Source organism: Ictalurus punctatus, chromosome 9 (assembly GCF_001660625.3).
Source record: "Ictalurus punctatus breed USDA103 chromosome 9, Coco_2.0, whole genome shotgun sequence".
In the NCBI taxonomy this organism is placed as follows: Eukaryota; Metazoa; Chordata; class Actinopteri; order Siluriformes; family Ictaluridae; genus Ictalurus; species Ictalurus punctatus.
Genome location: NC_030424.2, coordinates 29,185,359 through 29,203,805, shown reverse-complemented (window position 1 = coordinate 29,203,805; position 18,447 = coordinate 29,185,359). Strand labels below are relative to the sequence as shown.

The 18,447-nt window shown below is 43.9% G+C and overlaps 1 protein-coding gene across 4 annotated transcripts in view; it reads right to left on the bottom strand.

Annotated features, from left to right (window-relative positions):
* Positions 1–18,447, bottom strand: part of arhgef10 (Rho guanine nucleotide exchange factor (GEF) 10) — a 77,594-nt gene that overhangs the window by 52,922 nt on the left and 6,225 nt on the right. For 2 of the 4 annotated variants that reach the window (XM_017476729.1, XM_047157877.2), the window contains exons 2-9: positions 15,225–15,316; positions 6,847–7,107; positions 6,512–6,763; positions 4,950–4,986; positions 3,899–3,987; positions 3,424–3,480; positions 1,792–1,982; positions 438–554 (exon numbers count right to left, since the gene is read on the bottom strand). In XM_017476729.1, the coding sequence (XP_017332218.1) occupies positions 438–554; positions 1,792–1,982; positions 3,424–3,480; positions 3,899–3,987; positions 4,950–4,986; positions 6,512–6,763; positions 6,847–7,107; positions 15,225–15,261 (1,041 nt within the window). In that variant the 5' untranslated portion in view covers positions 15,262–15,316. The remainder of the gene's footprint in view (positions 1–437; positions 555–1,791; positions 1,983–3,423; positions 3,481–3,898; positions 3,988–4,949; positions 4,987–6,511; positions 6,764–6,846; positions 7,108–15,224; positions 15,317–18,447) is intronic. The other 2 variants (XM_017476731.1, XM_047157878.2) reach the window with 2 other exon arrangements.

The window sequence follows — 18,447 nt, the reverse complement described above, 5'->3', positions numbered from 1 at the left end:
ATTTATTTATTTAGTAAGGGTATTTTATAGATATTTTCCTTTCTAAACTCTTGCACTCGTCCTTGCATCAGACTGCAAAGCTTTATGGGTAAGTTGACCCATGGAAGTCTACGCTAGGACTCGTATAACAAACTTGACTCGAGCTAATAAAGTAAACCGGCGTCAAGGATTCAGCCAAGAGGCAACTCGACATCAGTTTTTTTTGTTTGTTTTTTTCGGTGGTATAAAATTTTGCAAAACATTTGGATGGAAACGTAGCTACAGAGGCGCTAATGCTAGCATGCTACCACAGCGACCATGGAGGGATGTGAGACGTGAGACGTGAGACGCACCACCAGCAGTGTGTTAAACAGCGAAAGGAACAGGATGGGCAGATTGATGGATGGATGGATGGACAGAAGGATGGACAGACTTTTTCTTTATTCATTTTTTTTTACCTTCTGCTCATGTTTGTGTCTGAGCTGCTGCAGCTCGACCGCGCCCACTGCGTTCACCATGAGATCTTTCACCTTTCGCTCATAGTGCTCTTTCAAGCGTGTCAGATCTTGAGAGAGCTGCATAGAGAGCAGCAAAGCGGAGCATTACACACATACACACACACACACACACACACTATTCATTTACTAACACTGTCATTCAATTCCCTTAGCAGGCGGACTTTCCTGAAAAGTCACTGCAGCTGAAGGGCTTCATTACTGAAACTCTTTCAGCTTTTTGCTCAGACTACACAACATAAATATTACTTTACACACCCATCAGTGTGTGTTCGCTACTTCCTCAATAATAATAATAATAATAACAATAACAACAATAATAATAATAATATTAATATTAATAATTCACCCAAGACTGTACTGCAACATGTTCATGTGGTCACCGTTTAAGAGAGGACTCCATACGAAAGGCACACGCAGACGTTAGGTGTAAGTGTAATTAGCAGAACCGCAAACAGTTCTTGATTTGAAGAAATTGAAGATTTTGTGCTGTATAATATTTGTATAAGATTTGGGTAAAATTAAGAGCTGTTGGAGGATTATCCGATTGATAGAGGCTTGTTTGAGAATTGTCGGTGGATTATTTGCATTACTGTTGGAAAACCGAAGGCTTGTTGGAGTTCTGCGTGATTGTTGAATGTTATTTTGAATGTTATCGGATGGATTTTAAAAAAGGACTAATGATTGCCGGAGGGATTTTTAGAAAGGTCGGCCGAAGCTCATTCGAGGATTTTTGCCGGACCGTTGGATAAATGGAGGATCGTGGGCGAATAGTTGAGGGATTGTTTGGGGATTGATGAGGAATTGCTCAAGGTCTGCCGAAGGATTCTGGTAAGATTTCTGCAGTATTGTTAAAGAAATGAATGAACGTTGGAGACGTGTTCAGGGATCGTATGGATTGTTGGAGGATGACGTTAGGATTCTGGGTGAGGTTTGTTTGAGGATCTTGGCGAGATTGAGAATTGTTGGATTGGAGTTGAAGAACTGTTGAGGAATTCTTGCAGCACTGTTGGAGGATGATCAGATTTTCTGGAATGATAGAGGCTTGACTGAAGGTCATTACAGGATCTTTGGTGGGTTAATGGAAAATCGTCGAATTATTCTAGGATTATTGTTGGATTTTGGTGAAATTGTTGGCACACGGTTGTGCGAATGGTTGCTACATTCTTAAAGAATTAGAGGATTGGTGCAGGCCTGAGGATTGTAACAGATTTTTTTCCCCATGTACAAACCTGCTACACAATTTGTTTCATAAAACTGTGCATGTGTGTGTGTGTGTGTGTGTGTGTGTGCATACGTGTGTTTTGGTGCTGGGTGTGTGTCGGCGGATGAAGGCGTTGGGGAGGACGCCGTTCTCTCCGTGCCCGCCTTCTCCATCGCTCTCCTCATCGTAGCTCTCGAACTCGCTGGAGCTCCAGCCGTTCTCCACGGAGCTGCTACCTCCCTCTTCACCCAGCTCCACATCATCATAGATCATCTCATCCACGTCTACTCTCACACACACACACACACACACACACAGAGACACTATTAGCATCACCATCATGTCCGTAACACTTCTCCCTGCTGTTTCTGAGGAAATGAAAGTGGATATAAAATCTTTACTGGAATATTATTATTAGAATATTACACGTTGTGACACCCCCACACACACACCCACACCCACACACACCACTTCCACAGTTAGATATGCTGACTGGGCAAATTTCATGTAAGCTGAACTTAACCACATTATTAATGATCTTAACAAAAAAATGGAGTAGTTCAGTAGTTTGGCCAGTTCAGTATTGAACGTTAAGCAGCTTATTAGTTTATCTGTTTGAATCGAGCTGTTCAGTACTTTGAGTTTAAGAGTTCAGTAGAGGGCGTAAGAGCTCAGGAGTTTGAGTTTAGCAGTTACAATTTAGCTGTTTATTAATCAGTAATAAGTGTAGAAGCTTTAGTTTAGCAGTTTATCAGCTCAGTAGTTTGATTGGATCATTTCAGTAGTTTGAGTTCATTAGTTAGAAATGATCAGCTTGAGCTGCAGTTCAGTAGTTTGAGCTGCAGTCGAGTTGAATTGATCAGCGAGTTTAGTAGTAGATAGTTACTTTAGATCGTCTAGTAGTGGGGTAAGGTACTAATATCGACACCCTTGGTAAATACAGTTGCAATCAAAATGATTCAACCCCCAGTGCAAATCAGGTCAAATTTTACAGACCTGCAGCTGTACAAATCATACGAAAGTGATTGAAATAGCTCAACACGACGAACGCTTCAAGTGGTTTGGACAAATTCAACTGAAAATGCAACTTATAATGATTTCTCCAGTTTCAAAATTATTCAACCCCCTGAAGAGATTCCCTCACAACAGCACAAATACGCAAAGCAGGTGTTGTCTCGAGCACACCTGATGCCAGTAATCAAGGGCTTCATTAGTCGCGGCAGGTGCGCTTGAGCTGGAACACATGAAATACCTGTACTGGCTAGGGGAAGAAAATGTATGAAATACCTGGACGGGGAAGAAAAAGGAAGCGATCAACGGCTGCAAGCAGATTTGTGAGAAGGCACGTTGTGAAAAACCGTCGAGTGACTGCAGAAGACCTGCAGCAAGACTCGGTGTACCCGGCACTGAGGTTTCAGTGAGCACAGTAAGGCGCGTACTAAACGCAGTTTACTGAGTTTCAATTGGGCAGTTTGGTACTTTCTAAATTTAAGCTGCAGTTCCGTAGTTTGAGCTTAGAACCGAGTTGAAAAAACCGAGTTGATCAAAGTTGGTCAATAATGAAACGAACAGACCTTGTTAGAATAGATTCAGTTGGAGTCGAAACGTGTAAAGACTCCACAGTGGCAGAAAACGGCGAGCAGAGTGAAATGCAGAAGTAAGAGGAAGACAGACGGACGGACGGACAGACAGACAGAGAGGGAGCAGGAACTCGGACACACCGACCTGTAGTGGATCCCGAATTCTCTCTCGGAACGTCGTCGTAAATAACTTCATCTGGATCTGAAATGCAGACGCAAACACACACGCACGCACGTCCTAAATCCTCATATCTTTACTGGGAAGGACAGGGACAACCTGCGTGTGTGTGTGTGTGTGTGTGTGTGTGTGTGTATAATCTCATGCAGCAGTCAGACTCGAGCGGATGCCGCTGCTTTGAAGGAAAGTCATGTCGCAGGACAACTTCCTCTGCAGAAGAGGAAGGAAATCTTCTGGGTCTGGGAATCTACTTCAGAACTGTTTACATTTCATCAGTCAGGACAAGCTTACGCAATTCAGCCTCATAACGAGATTAAAGAAATGCACATGCGAAAGGCTTCATGGTCCGATCAGTTCATACAATTCATACGATCAGTTCATACAATTTGCGAATTTGTATTTTCCCCATCTCGACCTTAAAGTGAATAAAACGAGGCCTTACTCTCCATCCAGGCCGTGTTAGCAGGGTCCGAAGCCCACTTCGCCAGAGCGTCTTCCTCCCTTATCGCCGGATGGTCTACGGTGAAGACGCTGCAGGTGAGACAGGTAAACATCGGTTTAGATTATTACTGATCACACGCTACAACATACGGATAAACTCTGGGCTGTCTATAACAGACTGTGTGATGACACGTGTTCTTCAGGTCAGATTATACGATTAAAAGATCCTCTAACGATAGACCTGTGATTGAATTAAATGACCACGTTCGGCTTTACGCTAATCGATCAATCAGAAAGTGGAGAACTATTTATTCAAAGTGAGTCTGAGGAATAGTTTTTCTGTCCTTTAGTACATTTCGTATACATTTCTCCGTCAACAATAGTGTACTTTGTAGCGGTCCGGTAAGACTGCCGTCCTGTTACGGCTTTTAGAAGAGCATCGTTGCAGCAAACCAGAGTGGGTTTAGTGGGTCGGCCATTTTGAAAGCCGTAGCACGAGATCTTTGATTTATTTTTATTTTTTTTTTGCTTAAATTAATTAGCTCAAAATTAATAAGAGAAAAAAACTAAACGGAAAAAAAAAACAACGCAAGTTGTCATTTACCACAGACACCTGAAGCTCCGCCCACAAAGGTTAAATAAACGACTTAACATTTCAAAAAAACTTCATCACATCGACGATCTTTTATTCCTCCGTACAAGTCCGTGCGAACGATCTGTTACTATAGAAACGGTAACGAATTAAAACAAGTGCATTAATATAAACCTACACTACTGTCAGTGCTGCTGTTATAAAAAATAATAATAATTAAATCAACACCTTCTGACCAATCACGATCCAGAATTCAACCACGCTTTTCCATCAAAAACTAGCAATTAAGACAGGATCCATGGAACGTTTTCCTACATCCGAGTCCCATTACAAGGTAATTATCACGCCAAAAAATACGGAAAAATCATAAAACTGTGCGGATGAAATACTACATTTAATTAAAAACAGCTACAAAAGTATTTCTAATACAACGCACAAACAATTCAGTTAAAACACTCACCTGTCAGTCAGAGTAGGCCCCGCCCCCACAATGCTCACTGCAGAGGAATTTTTTTTTTAAAAAGGAAAAAAAAAAAGAATATTAGTTGCATGATTAAGACATAAGTTTTATTTTGTCGTGTTTACGCCACAATATGAAATTAATGTCCGGTTAAGCCTGGACACCTCTTATAGAGTTATAATAATCAGTTTATTTAGAAATAAGCACTATATTTTATTCTCATCAATTGTTAAGAATATAAACAATATTGATGGAAATGAAGAATGGCAGGGCTGTGTGTGTGTGTGTGTGTGTGTGTGTGTGTGTGTGTGTGTGTGTGTGTGTGTGGACAGTCACTAGCATCACTGATGTAAATATGATTGGAAAAATTCATAAAATTTTTAAAATAAAAACGAGGGCTGTTATGAATGTACAATATGCATTATTAAATTATTATTATTATTATTAAAAATATAAGGAAACCAAAAAAATAAAACTTCTCTTTCCACTGGAGCGAATAAACAATGTTGCTCAATATCTGACGAACAGCTGTAAGACATTTCCACCAACAGGGGGCAGCAACACGCTTACTTTAAGATACAGTGGAGAAACTGTTCATCTTTTATGAGATCTGAGTGTTTCTGTAACATGGTTAGATCTCGTCACGTGACGCTTCCATGGCTCTGGACTGTGAAATGGGTGTGGCCACTATGTGGCAGTAGGTGTCTGTCAGTTTCAGTGTCTGTCTTTGATTTGTTATTCTCAGTGAAGGTGGCGTGGCCTCAGTAATTGTCAGTCTCAGTTAAGGAGGTGTGGTCTCTTTTTCCATCAGTCTCACAGTGAAAGAGGCGTGGCCTCTGTTCCCATCAGTCTCACAGTGAAGGAGGCGTGGCCTCTGTGTCAGTCTGTCCCATTCTTACTCTTCAAAGCTATAAAATATTGTCAGTTCTATTTCAGCGCAAACTGCCTCTGTACTCCACATGTTTACGCCACGTTCCTGCTTTTATGATCAGATCTGTCCAATTTGGCAACCATCATGAGGACAAATTCTTCATTTTATTATTATTTTATATTATTCCATATTTTTATGCAGAACTGCAGAGCAATGATTGTGGAAAAAACGAAATCAGAAATGACCAGGGAATAAATAGACTGTAGAGTGTTTACCTTCAGATGTGTAACATAAAACGTGAGCTGCGTATATGAATACATTTAAAAAGCTGGCCTAAATGCTGAATGAAGAATAAGCGTGTGAGGAACAGAGCTGCAGCAACACTTTCAGAGCAAACAGGAAACCCTGATCACAGGCAATGTTCTGCTAAATAAAGACTCATGGCAAAACATAAAGTGCACGGCAGAGGAGAGAGGGAGAAGCAAGTTTCCATCTGGATGTTGGAATTTGTTGGCAAAAAACTTGGCAGAAGAAAACACAAACTGTAATTGGATGATGGGATCCATGGGCGGAGCAAAGGCACCTCCCAGAGAGCACCATTATTTCCTCAGTTCATCCAAAATGATTTCATCCATGCGCCAACAAATACAAATTAAACGTGATCATAATGAAAAAATCTGTTTCTCTTTACCTTCTTCATCCACTGAGAAGTGTCTGATGATGACAGGCGTGGTGTAGGCTGGGGTGATGATTGGGACGTTGGAGGGCGAGGCATAGCCGCAAGGCACAGGCACCATGTATCCAGAGGGCACAATGGGGCTGCTGGGTACGTCCTGGGCATCAGCTTCATTCCCATTGGCTGGGGAAAACAAAGGAGGCGGGCTGTCGGGGGAAATGTCGATCACCGAGTACGGGTTGACTTTGCGTCGGGACCCGGGATTCCCTATTGTTTGGAAAAAAATTGATAAATCGTGTACAATTCACACCCACTGTACAGCAGTAGCAGTAGGAGATCCATAATCATACCTTGTGTATCAGCGCCCTCTGGAGGCGGCGGGAGCTCTTTATCTGCACCATGTCCCTCTTCAGGAGGTGGAGGGAACTGACCGTGTGGAGCAGAAGAACAGGTCTGCGGCGGTGGTGGTGGCGGGAGATCGGCCTCGGCATTCTCCAAAACCGGGCAGCCTGAAGAGTCGAAATCCAGAGCAGGAGGGAATGAGGGAGGGCGCTCGGCCTCGGGGGCTTCATCATCAAATTCAAAACTTTCACCTTCTTCTTCATCTAGCACTGAAGACAGGAACAAGGACAGAGAGGGACAAATGAAAAACAATTCCACTGTATGACATAACCACCAGTGGTACACTTCCTTGAATAAGATTTTGGAGATACACACCTTCCCAATTAGCATGAGCAATAACACAAACACAAAAAGACCTCAGTCCCTCCCACTTGTTTTCTATTGGCTCACCAGACCACGGCCTATGAATTCACAGGTCAAAAGTAAATGCTACCAGAAGCAAAAGCGTCTTTCACGTCCCGTGTCCTTTCCCCTTCAGTGAATTGTTGAATTTTTCCACCGGGTGAAGCTTTGTTCCGAGTCGTGCTTTAACTTAAAAAGCATTAAAAACGGGCATCTCCCATATCACCATAGTAAGAAGTCAAAAATCGTAAAATTCTACCGCTGAACTGTACATTTTCGCACCTCTAGGTACAAAATAGGCATGATGTATAGAATCTTACCACAGACCCTTATGGGTGTTGGCTGTTATTTACAAGCTAATGAATATTAATGATTGCAGAGATTTTACACAGCCCACCCACCCACTAGTCATTAATATTCATAAAGTCACCCCTCAACAGACAGCCCTGATTTTTTGCAGAATTATGTAAAACATTTTCTGAGTTAAAATAAGTTTCATAAACAAATAGGAATAATACAAAATAAAATCATCACGTTAATAAATATTTATTTCTAAAGAAAGCATAATCTCGGGAAAGCTAAACAACTCCTAGCTAATCTAGCTAAACCAAAACAGATACATTTCTAGTTAATCTAGCTAAATTTAAACAACTATTAGCTAATATAGCTAAACCGGAACAAAACAACTCCAGGCCAATCTAACCAAATCTAAATCAACTACTATTTAATCTAACTAAATCTGAACTATTTAACTCCTAGCTAATCTAGATCAATGTAAACAACTCCAGGCTAATCTAGCTAAATTTAAACAACTCCTAGCTAATCTAGCTAAATGTAAACAACTCCTAGCTAATCTAGCTACATGTAAACATCTCCTAGCTAATCTAGCTACATGTAAACATCTCCTAGCTAAACTAGCTAAATCTAAACAACTCCTAGCTAATCTAGCTAAATGTAAACAACTCCAGGCTAATCTAGCTACATGTAAACAACTCCTAGCTAATCTAGCTACATGTAAACAACTCCTAGCTAATCTAGCTAAATCTAAACAATCCCAGGCTAATCTAGCTAAATCTAAACAACTCCTAGCTAATCTAGCTACATGTAAACAACTCCTAGCTAATCTAGCTACATGTAAACAACTCCTAGCTAATCTAGCTACATGTAAACAACTCCTAGCTAATCTAGCTAAACCTAAACAACTCCTAGCTAATCTCGCAAAATCTAAACAACTCCTAGCTAATCTAGCTAAACCTAAACAACTCCTAGCTAATCTAGCTAAACGTAAACAACTCCTAGCTAATCTAGCTACATGTAAACATCTCCTAGCTAATCTAGCTACATGTAAACATCTCCTAGCTAATCTAGCTAACTCTAAACAACTCCTAGCTAATCTAGCTACATGTAAACATCTCCTAGCTAAACTAGCTAAATCTAAACAACTCCTAGCTAATCTAGCTAAATGTAAACAACTCCAGGCTAATCTAGCTACATGTAAACAACTCCTAGCTAATCTAGCTACATGTAAACAACTCCTAGCTAATCTAGCTAAATCTAAACAATCCCAGGCTAATCTAGCTAAATCTAAACAACTCCTAGCTAATCTAGCTACATGTAAACAACTCCTAGCTAATCTAGCTACATGTAAACAACTCCTAGCTAAACTAGCTACATGTAAACAACTCCTAGCTAATCTAGCTAAATCTAAACAACTCCTAGCTAATCTCGCAAAATCTAAACAACTCCTAGCTAATCTAGCTAATCACTTGCTAGCGTTTCAGATGACCTAAAACGAAGCTATTTTTTTTTTAATAGGGTTAGTTTGACATGTCCCTTTATCTACTTCTGTGATACAAAGATATTTTGCAACTCTTTTGTAAGTGGTTCACCGCTTAAGTTTTTAATCCGCTTTCTCGCATTCTTCCGAAAGCGACACACTGCAGAAGAAAAACTGTGAAGGTGAAGTGGAGTTTTTACTCTGAGCGCAGTGAGGAATGTGCATATCTAAAGTTCCTTATTCTTAGAAACACTTGGAGTGAAGTCGCGGTTAAGGCTCGCCACCTCCTTCATCACTCCCGGGCGTGCAGCTATTTTTAAAACCAGTTCCCCACACCAGCCTTTTGAGGAGGTGCATCGTCCTTGTGGAAGTGAGGAAAGACCCGGAACATCTGTAATTTACAGGGTGGATCCGAGTTCCTGAAGAAAACGTGTTCAGAAGCTAAGCGGGGTGTGGGATCTGGACGGCGCTGCAGCAAAGTAGTGTCGTTCACTAGAACTGCGGAGGAGTTTTGTTAGCAAAATGTGATGCTAACATCTCAAACAAACATTCAAAAACAGGACACAAGCTAAGTAAGGAATAAAGCACCGCGTAGTGTTTCCATTATCGGAAAATAATCGACAACGGATAACGTATCAGAACGACAGCGCTGCTGTTAGAGAAAATGAATCAACACCTTCTGACCAATCAGAATCCAGAATTCAACAGATGTGACTGGAATTACTCAGGAAGTGAGACGTGTACAGGATGGAGTACACAACAAGCAGGAAACGATGGTTTATATGGTTGTTTTTATGGAATTTAAACGAGGGAAACGCTGGCAAAACAGAGGCGTGTGAAGAGAGGAAACAGAATTGTCCTAACAGGAAATGGATATGTACCAGGAACAAGGGCGGGTTTTCCCAGAGTCATTCTGCTAAAGGGGATTCCCAAACTACGGCAGGACAGAACGCACACCGAGAGAGATTTGTAGATTTTCATATGACAAGGGCTTTACGATATTATCAGGACATCGACGGACAGTTTGGTAATCCTTAATCCAAACTGCACAGACTTCAAAAAGATCAAAGCAACATGCAAATAACACTGGCTTTGGCTAAAAGTGAGGGCATCATCATGACCCTTTTGCTGTAGATATTCCCAGAACTCTATTACTCAGACTACAGTTTCATGACCAGCGCTCCACCCGACTCAGAAGTCCTTCTGTGGTTCATATGAGTTACACCACGGTGCTGTCGAATCCTGGATTCTGATTGGTCGAGTCATTTTTGTGCAGCTAAACACGGTTTGTATTAATGCGCTCGTTCTGATAGGTTATAAATACGTGGGTTTTTTTGGTACAGTGGACGCTCTAGAGTTTTTACCCAAGCTAAGGACATTTACATTTATGACCAGAGCGACTTATATTTATAAAACTGAGCACTTGAAGTTTAAGGACCTCGCTCAAGTGCCCAACAGTGGCAGTGCTGGGGTTTGAACCCATGACCTTCTGATCAGTAACCCAGAACCTTTAACCACTGAGCCACCCCTGCCCCCGTGACGTTTATTTCACATTTCCACTGGAGAAGGAGTCTCCAGTATCAGTGCCCTGTAACAGTCAGAGTTAAAAGCTGTAACTTTTTAACTTTCGCGCAAGCTGCGTTTTCTTCTTCTTCTTAACATAACGTGTTCGGAATGTTTGTAGGTGCTATAGCGCAAGTGAAAACCTGCTTCGCAAAAATGTTCCACAACGTAACTGTAAGTGGATAAAAAGTACATGATCTCATTCTTTAATCGAATAGACACTTGTTACTGTTGTTGATTATCGTCCTGGAACAGCACAGCCCCGAGTGGGCTTATTTGTGACCTAGCTAACATGACGTGACTTCACAGCTCGTGTGGCCAACGTTCTAGTCTGTAACAAACATGGCAGGTTAGATAGGTGTGTAATATTACGCAAACAGATGCGAGGTGTTGTGAAGGAACACATGTTGGAGAGAATATTCGAAGAACAAAAAAACAAAACAAAAACACACACGTTCCGTTCATGCTCCGTTCAGTCACGCTATGGGTACGTGTACGAGCGTGTAGCTAGAGTAGCTGCTCCTCTTCTGCTGAAAGATGGAACGATAGAGTGACATCAAGACAGTGAGGAAACGACAGAGCCGGAAAAGGACGGAGGAAGCGGAGAACGAGAGGTCATGCCTCTCACGAATATATGTAGCTAGTAGAGTTAGCTCGCACTGCTAATGTGCTAACCGAGATAATACGAAGCCTGGTACGCAACATATACGGTGGTGCTTGAAAGTTTGTGAACCCCTTTAGAATGTTCTGTATTTATGCATGACCTAAAACATTATCAGATTTTCACACAAGTCTTAACTATAGCTAAAGCTAATCCAAACTCTCCGCATGACGGGGATGTGGTGTGTCTGAAGCTTCCCATGACCTCTGACCTCAAGTTTCCCTCCTGTCGGTCTTTCGGTAATGACGGGGCACGGTGCAGCGAGCGCAGGATCACACAGGAGTAAACTGGATCCACTAATACACACCACCATAAACCAGCGAGGCTGAACAGCAGCACCACCCGATACAGCCTGAGGACTGCGAGAGAGGTCAGAGGTCAAGAGGAAGATGTTAGGAAAGATATTTGTTTATTTCTTGCTCGTTTTAATGCCATGCCAGCATCAGTGGCTATTTTCATGGCGAGGTCAGGGTAGGTAAAGCGAGGCATTCCAGTCATTCTTACAGCGTTACAGTAATACAATCTCACAACATTGCAGCAGCGTCAACAACAGCAGCTATACGAGGTCCTTCACTTTAATGTTCAATATCAACTCCAGGATTTTTCCGGGTGAGACATTTCGGAAGACTTCTCAACATGTATTTTCAGAGTAAAACCGCTGTCTAGTATTGTTAAAAGCAGGACAGTCCATTAGTATACGTTTAACAGGCAGGGGAAAAAATAAAATATATATATATATATATAAATAAATATAAATTTACACAACAAATATGAATGTAAAGTGAATAAATTTCCCCTTCTAAATTCATACTGCTAAATAATCATTAATAATCATTAATAACGCTACACATGCCATCTTTACACCATCTTGTTTCCTGACTTTAGAATATTACATAAAACAGCAGAGAGACAGAGAGAGAGACAGAGAGAGAGAGACAGAGAGAGAGAGACAGAGAGAGAGAGAGACAGAGAGAGAGAGACAGAGAGAGAGAGAGAGACAGAGAGAGAGAGACAGAGAGAGAGAGACAGAGAGAGAGAGAGAGACAGAGAGAGAGAGAGAGAGAGACAGAGAGAGAGAGACAGAGAGAGAGACAGAGAGAGAGAGAGACAGAGAGAGAGAGAGAGCGCAAAGAGAGAGAGAGAGCAAAGAGAGGGAGAGAGAGAGAGAGAGAGAGAGAGAGCGCAAAGAGAGGGAGCAAAGGGAGAGAGAGAGCAAAGAGAGGGAGAGAGAGAGAGCAAAGAGAGAGAGCAAAGAGAGGGAGAGAGAGAGAGAGCAAAGAGAGGGAGCAAAGGGAGAGAGAGAGCAAAGAGAGGGAGCAAAGAGAGAGAGAGAGCAAAGAGAGGGAGAGAGAGAGAGAGCAAAGAGAGGGAGCAAAGGGAGAGAGAGCAAAGAGAGGGAGAGAGAGAGCAAAGCAAAGAGAGGGAGAACGAGAGCAAAGAGAGGGAGAGAGAAAGCAGAATGAGGGAGAGAAAAGAGGGAGAGAAAAGAGGGAGAGAGAGCAAAGAGAGAGCAGAGAGAGAGCACGAGAGAACAAAGAGAGGGAGAGAGAGACAGAGAGAGAAAGATAGCAGAAAGAGAGAGCAAGGAGAGAGAGAGAAAGAGAGAGAGAGCAAAGCAAAGAGAGGGAGAGAGAAAGCAGAGTGAGGGAGAGAAAAGAGGGAGAGAGCAAAGAGAGGGAGAGAGAGCAGAGAGAGAGAACAAAGAGAGAGAGCAGAGTGAGAGAGAGAGTGTAGAGAGAGAGAGAGCGCGAGAGAACAAAGAGAGAGAGAGCAGAAAGAGAGAGCAAAGAGAGAGAGAGAAAAGAATGACTACCCTAAAGAAGAATGAAGCTGACACAACATTATGTGTGTGTGCCTGTGTGTATATGTGTGTGCGCGTGTGTGTGCGTGAGTGTGTGTGCGTGAGTGTGTGTATGTGTGTGTGTGCGTGTGTGTGTGTAAACTGTAGGTGTTCAGTGTATCGCTGAATGAACAGAATGTTTCGTCTTTACAGTCACTGCTGCAGAAAACAAAACAAAGGAAAACAAATAATAAAAAATCTCTCTCTCTCTCTCTCTCTGTGTGTCTCTCTCTCTCCCTGTCTGTCTCTCTCTCTCTCTCCCTGTCTGTCTCTCTCTCTCTCTCCCTGTCTGTCTCTCTCTCTCTCTCCCTGTCTGTCTCTCTCTCTCTCTGTCTCTCTCTCTCTCTCCGTCTCTCTCTCTGTCCCCCTGATACTCTACCTCAATGACTAAAACACATAAATTAGAGAAACAGAAACTCACTCTCGCACACACACACACTCGCACACACGTTCTGTAGCTAGCTGTAGCACACCAGCGAAACCATGGCAACTGTCACTAAACTAAAAACAGAAACATTCAGCTTTGGAAACGAATGCATGAGAAGTTAAAGGTCAGAGGTCACGTCCTGATTCGTGTAGGAAAGAAGGAGTAAAGTGTGTGATGCATATCTGCGCTGGAAAATTCTTCTAATGAATATTCAGAGTCAGATCTCTATTTAACACCGTGTGTGTGTGTGTGTGTGTGTGTGTGTGTGTGTGTGTGTGTGTGTGTGTGTGTGTGTGTGTAATCTCTCTCCTCCACCATCATTACTAAAGATGGAAACCTGTTAAACCCCTTATAGGCTATTTACAATCTCTACCTCCCCCCACTCTCTCTCCCCCCATTTCCCTGTCTGTCTTTCTCCATTGGTCTCCCCCTAATCTGTCTCTCTTTCGCCATCGGCCTCTCTCTCTCGCTTTCGCCGTCGGCCTCTCTCTCTCGCTTTCGCCGTCGGCCTCTCTCTCTCGCTTTCGCCGTCGGCCTCTCTCTCTCGCTTTCGCCGTCGGCCTCTCTCTCTCGCTTTCGCCATCGGCCTCTCTCTCTCGCTTTCGCCGTCGGCCTCTCTCTCTCGCTTTCGCCGTCGGCCTCTCTCTCTCGCTTTCGCCGTCGGCCTCTCTCTCTCGCTTTCGCCGTCGGCCTCTCTCTCTCTCTCTCTCTCTCTCTCTCTCTCTCTCTTTCGCCGTCGGTGCCTCTCTCTCTCTCTCTCTCTCTCTCTCTCTTTCGCCGTCGGTGCCTCTCTCTCTCTTTTTCGCCGCCGGCCTCTCTCTCTCGCTTTCGCCGCCGGCCTCTCTCTCTCGCTTTTGCCGTCGGCCTCTCTCTCTCTCTTTCGCCATCGGTGCCCCTCTCTCTCTTTTTCGCCGTCGGCCTCTTTCTCTCGCTTTCGCCGTCGGCCTCTCTCTCTCTCTCTCTCGCCGTCGGCCTCTCTCTCTCACTCTCGCCGTCGGCCTCTCTCTCTCACTCTCGCCGTCGGCCTCTCTCTCTCTCACCGTCGGCCTCTCTCTCTCTCTCTCGCCGTCGGCCTCTCTCTCTCTCTCTCTTTCGCCGTTGGTGCCTCTCTCTCTCTCTTTCGCAGTCAGTGCCTCTCTCTCTCTCTCTTTCGCTGTCGGTGCCTCTCTCTCTCTCTTTCGCTGTCGGTGCCTCTCTCTCTCTCTTTCGCCGTCGGTGCCTCTCTCTCTCTCTTTCGCCGTCGGTGCCTCTCTCTCTCTCTTTCGCAGTCGGTGCCTCTCTCTCTCTCTTTCGCCGTCGGCCTCTCTCTCTCTCTCACTTTGTCCTTCTCTCCTGGTCCTTCTTTCTCTGACTGCCTGTCTGTCTCTCTTTCTCTCTGTCTCTCTCATGCTGTCTTTCTCGATCACGCCTGCTGTCTCCCTCCCCATCTCTCCCAGCTTTACCTCTGACAGTTACAAAGCGCTGACACTGGAGACTCCTTCCGTAAAATGTTAAACAGAAAACGATTCTTAAAAACCAGTTTACGCGGCGCGTCCTCCGTACGAGTCCCCGTGAACGAGCCGTCACCACAGAAACGATAACATGCCGGAACGACCGCATTAACATAAACGAATCAAAATCGCCGCCTTCCGACCAATCAGAATCCGGAACTCGACAGCGCAGCGCTACGGCGTGAACCGTCAATTCCAGTTAATGATCATCGGCCGTGGTTCTCACCGTCAGGAGGAGGTGGAGGAAAGTCGTCCTGCTCCATGCTGGATTATCTCTTCACACGCTCGACTGGATCCGCAGAGGTCTCACACACACACCTGGGTGAGAGAGGGAACGGAAATAAGATACAGGTGAAGGCGCAGACACGCGACATCAACCCCGAGACCTTCAGAATCGGCTGATAGACAGCCATCAGATTTTACTTTACCGATTGTGATCAACTAAACTTAAAGTTTTCTCAGCACCTGTAGATTGTGCTACTGATCGCAGATTTTATTTTATTTTTTAATTGGCATAGACACTCGTGTACAACGGAAATCAGCACGGAAAACTCTGTCAACTGTAGAGGGATTTCTTCGTTCGGTTTGGACGACGGGAGCACTTGCACACAAGTTTACTAAAAGAGTGATAAATGAGGCTCATTGTTCGGTAAAGGACTCAGACTTTTGGGCCGTACTGTACATCCAAGAGAGAAGGGGGTAGAGAGAGAGAGAGAGAGAGAGAGAGAGAGAGAGAGAGAGAGAGAGAGAATAATGCTCTACACTAATTCTGCCCTGACCCTTTGAGATAGACAGAAAGGCATTCACACACACACACACACACACACACACACACACACACACACACACACACAGACTAGTAGGTGAGAGGACCTGTGATGTCATTCTACAGAACAGAAGCCTCCTTGTTGGAGTGGCTCCACAACACAAGGTCACGGGGTCAACAGGAGCGGCGACCGCGTCACACTCGTCCCCACACGAGTCAGTACACTCCTAGTGCATGTAGCGTGCGCACACACACACACACACACACGCTAGCCGAGACTGTAATAAATGAACTCTACACAGAGAACAGGACTGTGTTGTGTTATCGTCACAAAACTTTTTGTATTTAATTAAAACAGAGCTATTCGACGGTAGTAGCAGTGCAGTGAAATATCATTTTAATAAATGAAACCCGTCATTTCTACAACGCTGTCAGCTGTCAGGTGCGACATTTCAGTCACGTCGCTCCAGTGTCAAAATACAGCGTCGGTACGAATCGGTTCGTTTTATTACTCTTTTTATTTTCTATTTCCAGGCAGACGAAATAAGGCGTCGAGTTGATGTACACCTGTGACACAGAACATTCCTAAACTGCTATTTTAACTCGTTCGACCGCAAAACACAGAGCACCGAGTCCGGGACGGGTTAAAACGAAAACCCCGAACAATCCGAGATGTGGACCAGGAGGAAAGGAGAAACGAAGAAAATGAAAGGAGAAGAGGAAAAAGAGGAGAGAGAGAGAAACAGCTGTTTGTTTAGTCTACAGGCTCTTTGAAGCCTCTCCACTGTGCTGCGGTGGGTCCGAACCACACCGAGCACCAGAGTGTTATGGGTTTGGGACACGACCGGCGGCTCAAAGCCCTAAAGGTAGCTTAGCATTGAAATAAAAACAAGAGTGATGCAAGATTTAAGTGCAGCACACAGTGAGGATGAGGAGAACGTGAATAAACGCAGTGTGTAAATCCCACACAGTAACAGATCGAACATTTACACACTAACGTAATGTGTGTGTGTGTGTGTGTATGTTTTTCTTAGCACTACGCTACGTGTTTAGCCGTTTCTCTCACTCCGACAATCCCTCATTTTAACCTCGTCAGTTCATGACCAGGATTCTAACCGCTGCTGAACAATTCTCCAAAGATGACATTTTTGGAAAATATATATTTTTTTTTGTCCGTTTATTGTTACAGAACGTCCACAACACGAGTTTCTGCCGTTACTTATCTTGCGGCAGCCCTAAACTGTCGTCCCTTCACTTTCTCGTTCTGTAATAAACACTGTTTGATACACAAAAAAAAAATGATTAAAACCCCCTCTGTCCTAAAGATGTCAGAGAAAAAAAAAAAAACAACAACTTCCAGCTTTACCTCCGACACTGGAGACTCCTTCCGTTGAAACCACGTGCTGGGGTATAACTACACTGTGTGTCGTTCTTTAATAAATACAAAACGGAATCAGTGGAAAATTCGCTGTGGTGTGAAGGAATAAAACACTTCAGGACGTGCACACACACACACACACACTTAAACCAGAATTTTATATTATATTCATTATCCTCGGGATTAATTTCCTGTTCCATCCTCTTCACTTCCTGTTTTTCTCACTAACACACCACCCAGAGTGCCCATCAAACATGGCCGACTTCTTCCACACGCTTCAGATGTTCCTCAGACCGTGCTGTATTGTCTCGTGCTTTACAGATCCTCCGAGACAGGGAGGAAGAGAACGAGCATGATCTCACACACACACACACACACACACACACACACACACACACACACACACCAGAAGGAAACACTGATGACAGATCTGCATGGCGTGCCATTACAAGTTGCTGAAGAAGAACAACGCAGCAGCTAAGCGTCAGAGAGGAGGAAACACTTATTTACGGATCGGCGATAATGCCAAAGATTTGTTCGTTCAAAACGCCGTGAAATTCAGCGACATGAGTAAACACTACTCTCCGTCTTCAACACGCACCAGTGCGCTCTGCCGTGCCTTTACATTTTCACCGACATCCAATGAACTGAATTACAGGATATAAGACAGCTGTCTCTCTGTTCAAGCTCTCTCTCTCTCTCTCTCTCTCTCGCTCTCTCTCTCGCTCACACCCACTGATAAACTCTGCCTTGGTTGCGCTGTCTCCTGTCTACCGGTCTCTGCTGATTATGTTCTTTTGTCTCTTTCTATGTTGAAGCTGTCTCTCTGCTAAACCTGTCTACTGACATTCTGCTTATGCCCGTCTCTCTGCTTACGCCTGTCTACTGTCTCTCTGCTTATGCCTGTCTCTCTGCTAAACCTGTCTACTGTCTCTCTGCTTATGCCTGTCTCTCTGCTTATGCCTGTCTCTCTGCTTATGCCTGTCTACTGTCTCTCTGCTTATGCCTGTCTCTCTGCTTATGCCTGTCTACTGTCTCTCTGCTTATGCCTGTCTCTCTGCTTATGCCTGTCTACTGTCTCTCTGCTTATGCCTGTCTACTGTCTCTCTGCTTATGCCTGTCTCTCTGCTAAACCTGTCTACTGTCTCTCTGCTTATGCCTGTCTCTCTGCTAAACCTGTCTACTGTCTTTCTGCTTATGCCTGTCTCTCTGCTTATGCCTGTCTCTCTGCTTATGCCTGTCTACTGTCTCTCTGCTTATGCCTGTCTCTCTGCTTATGCCTGTCTCTCTGCTTATGCCTGTCTA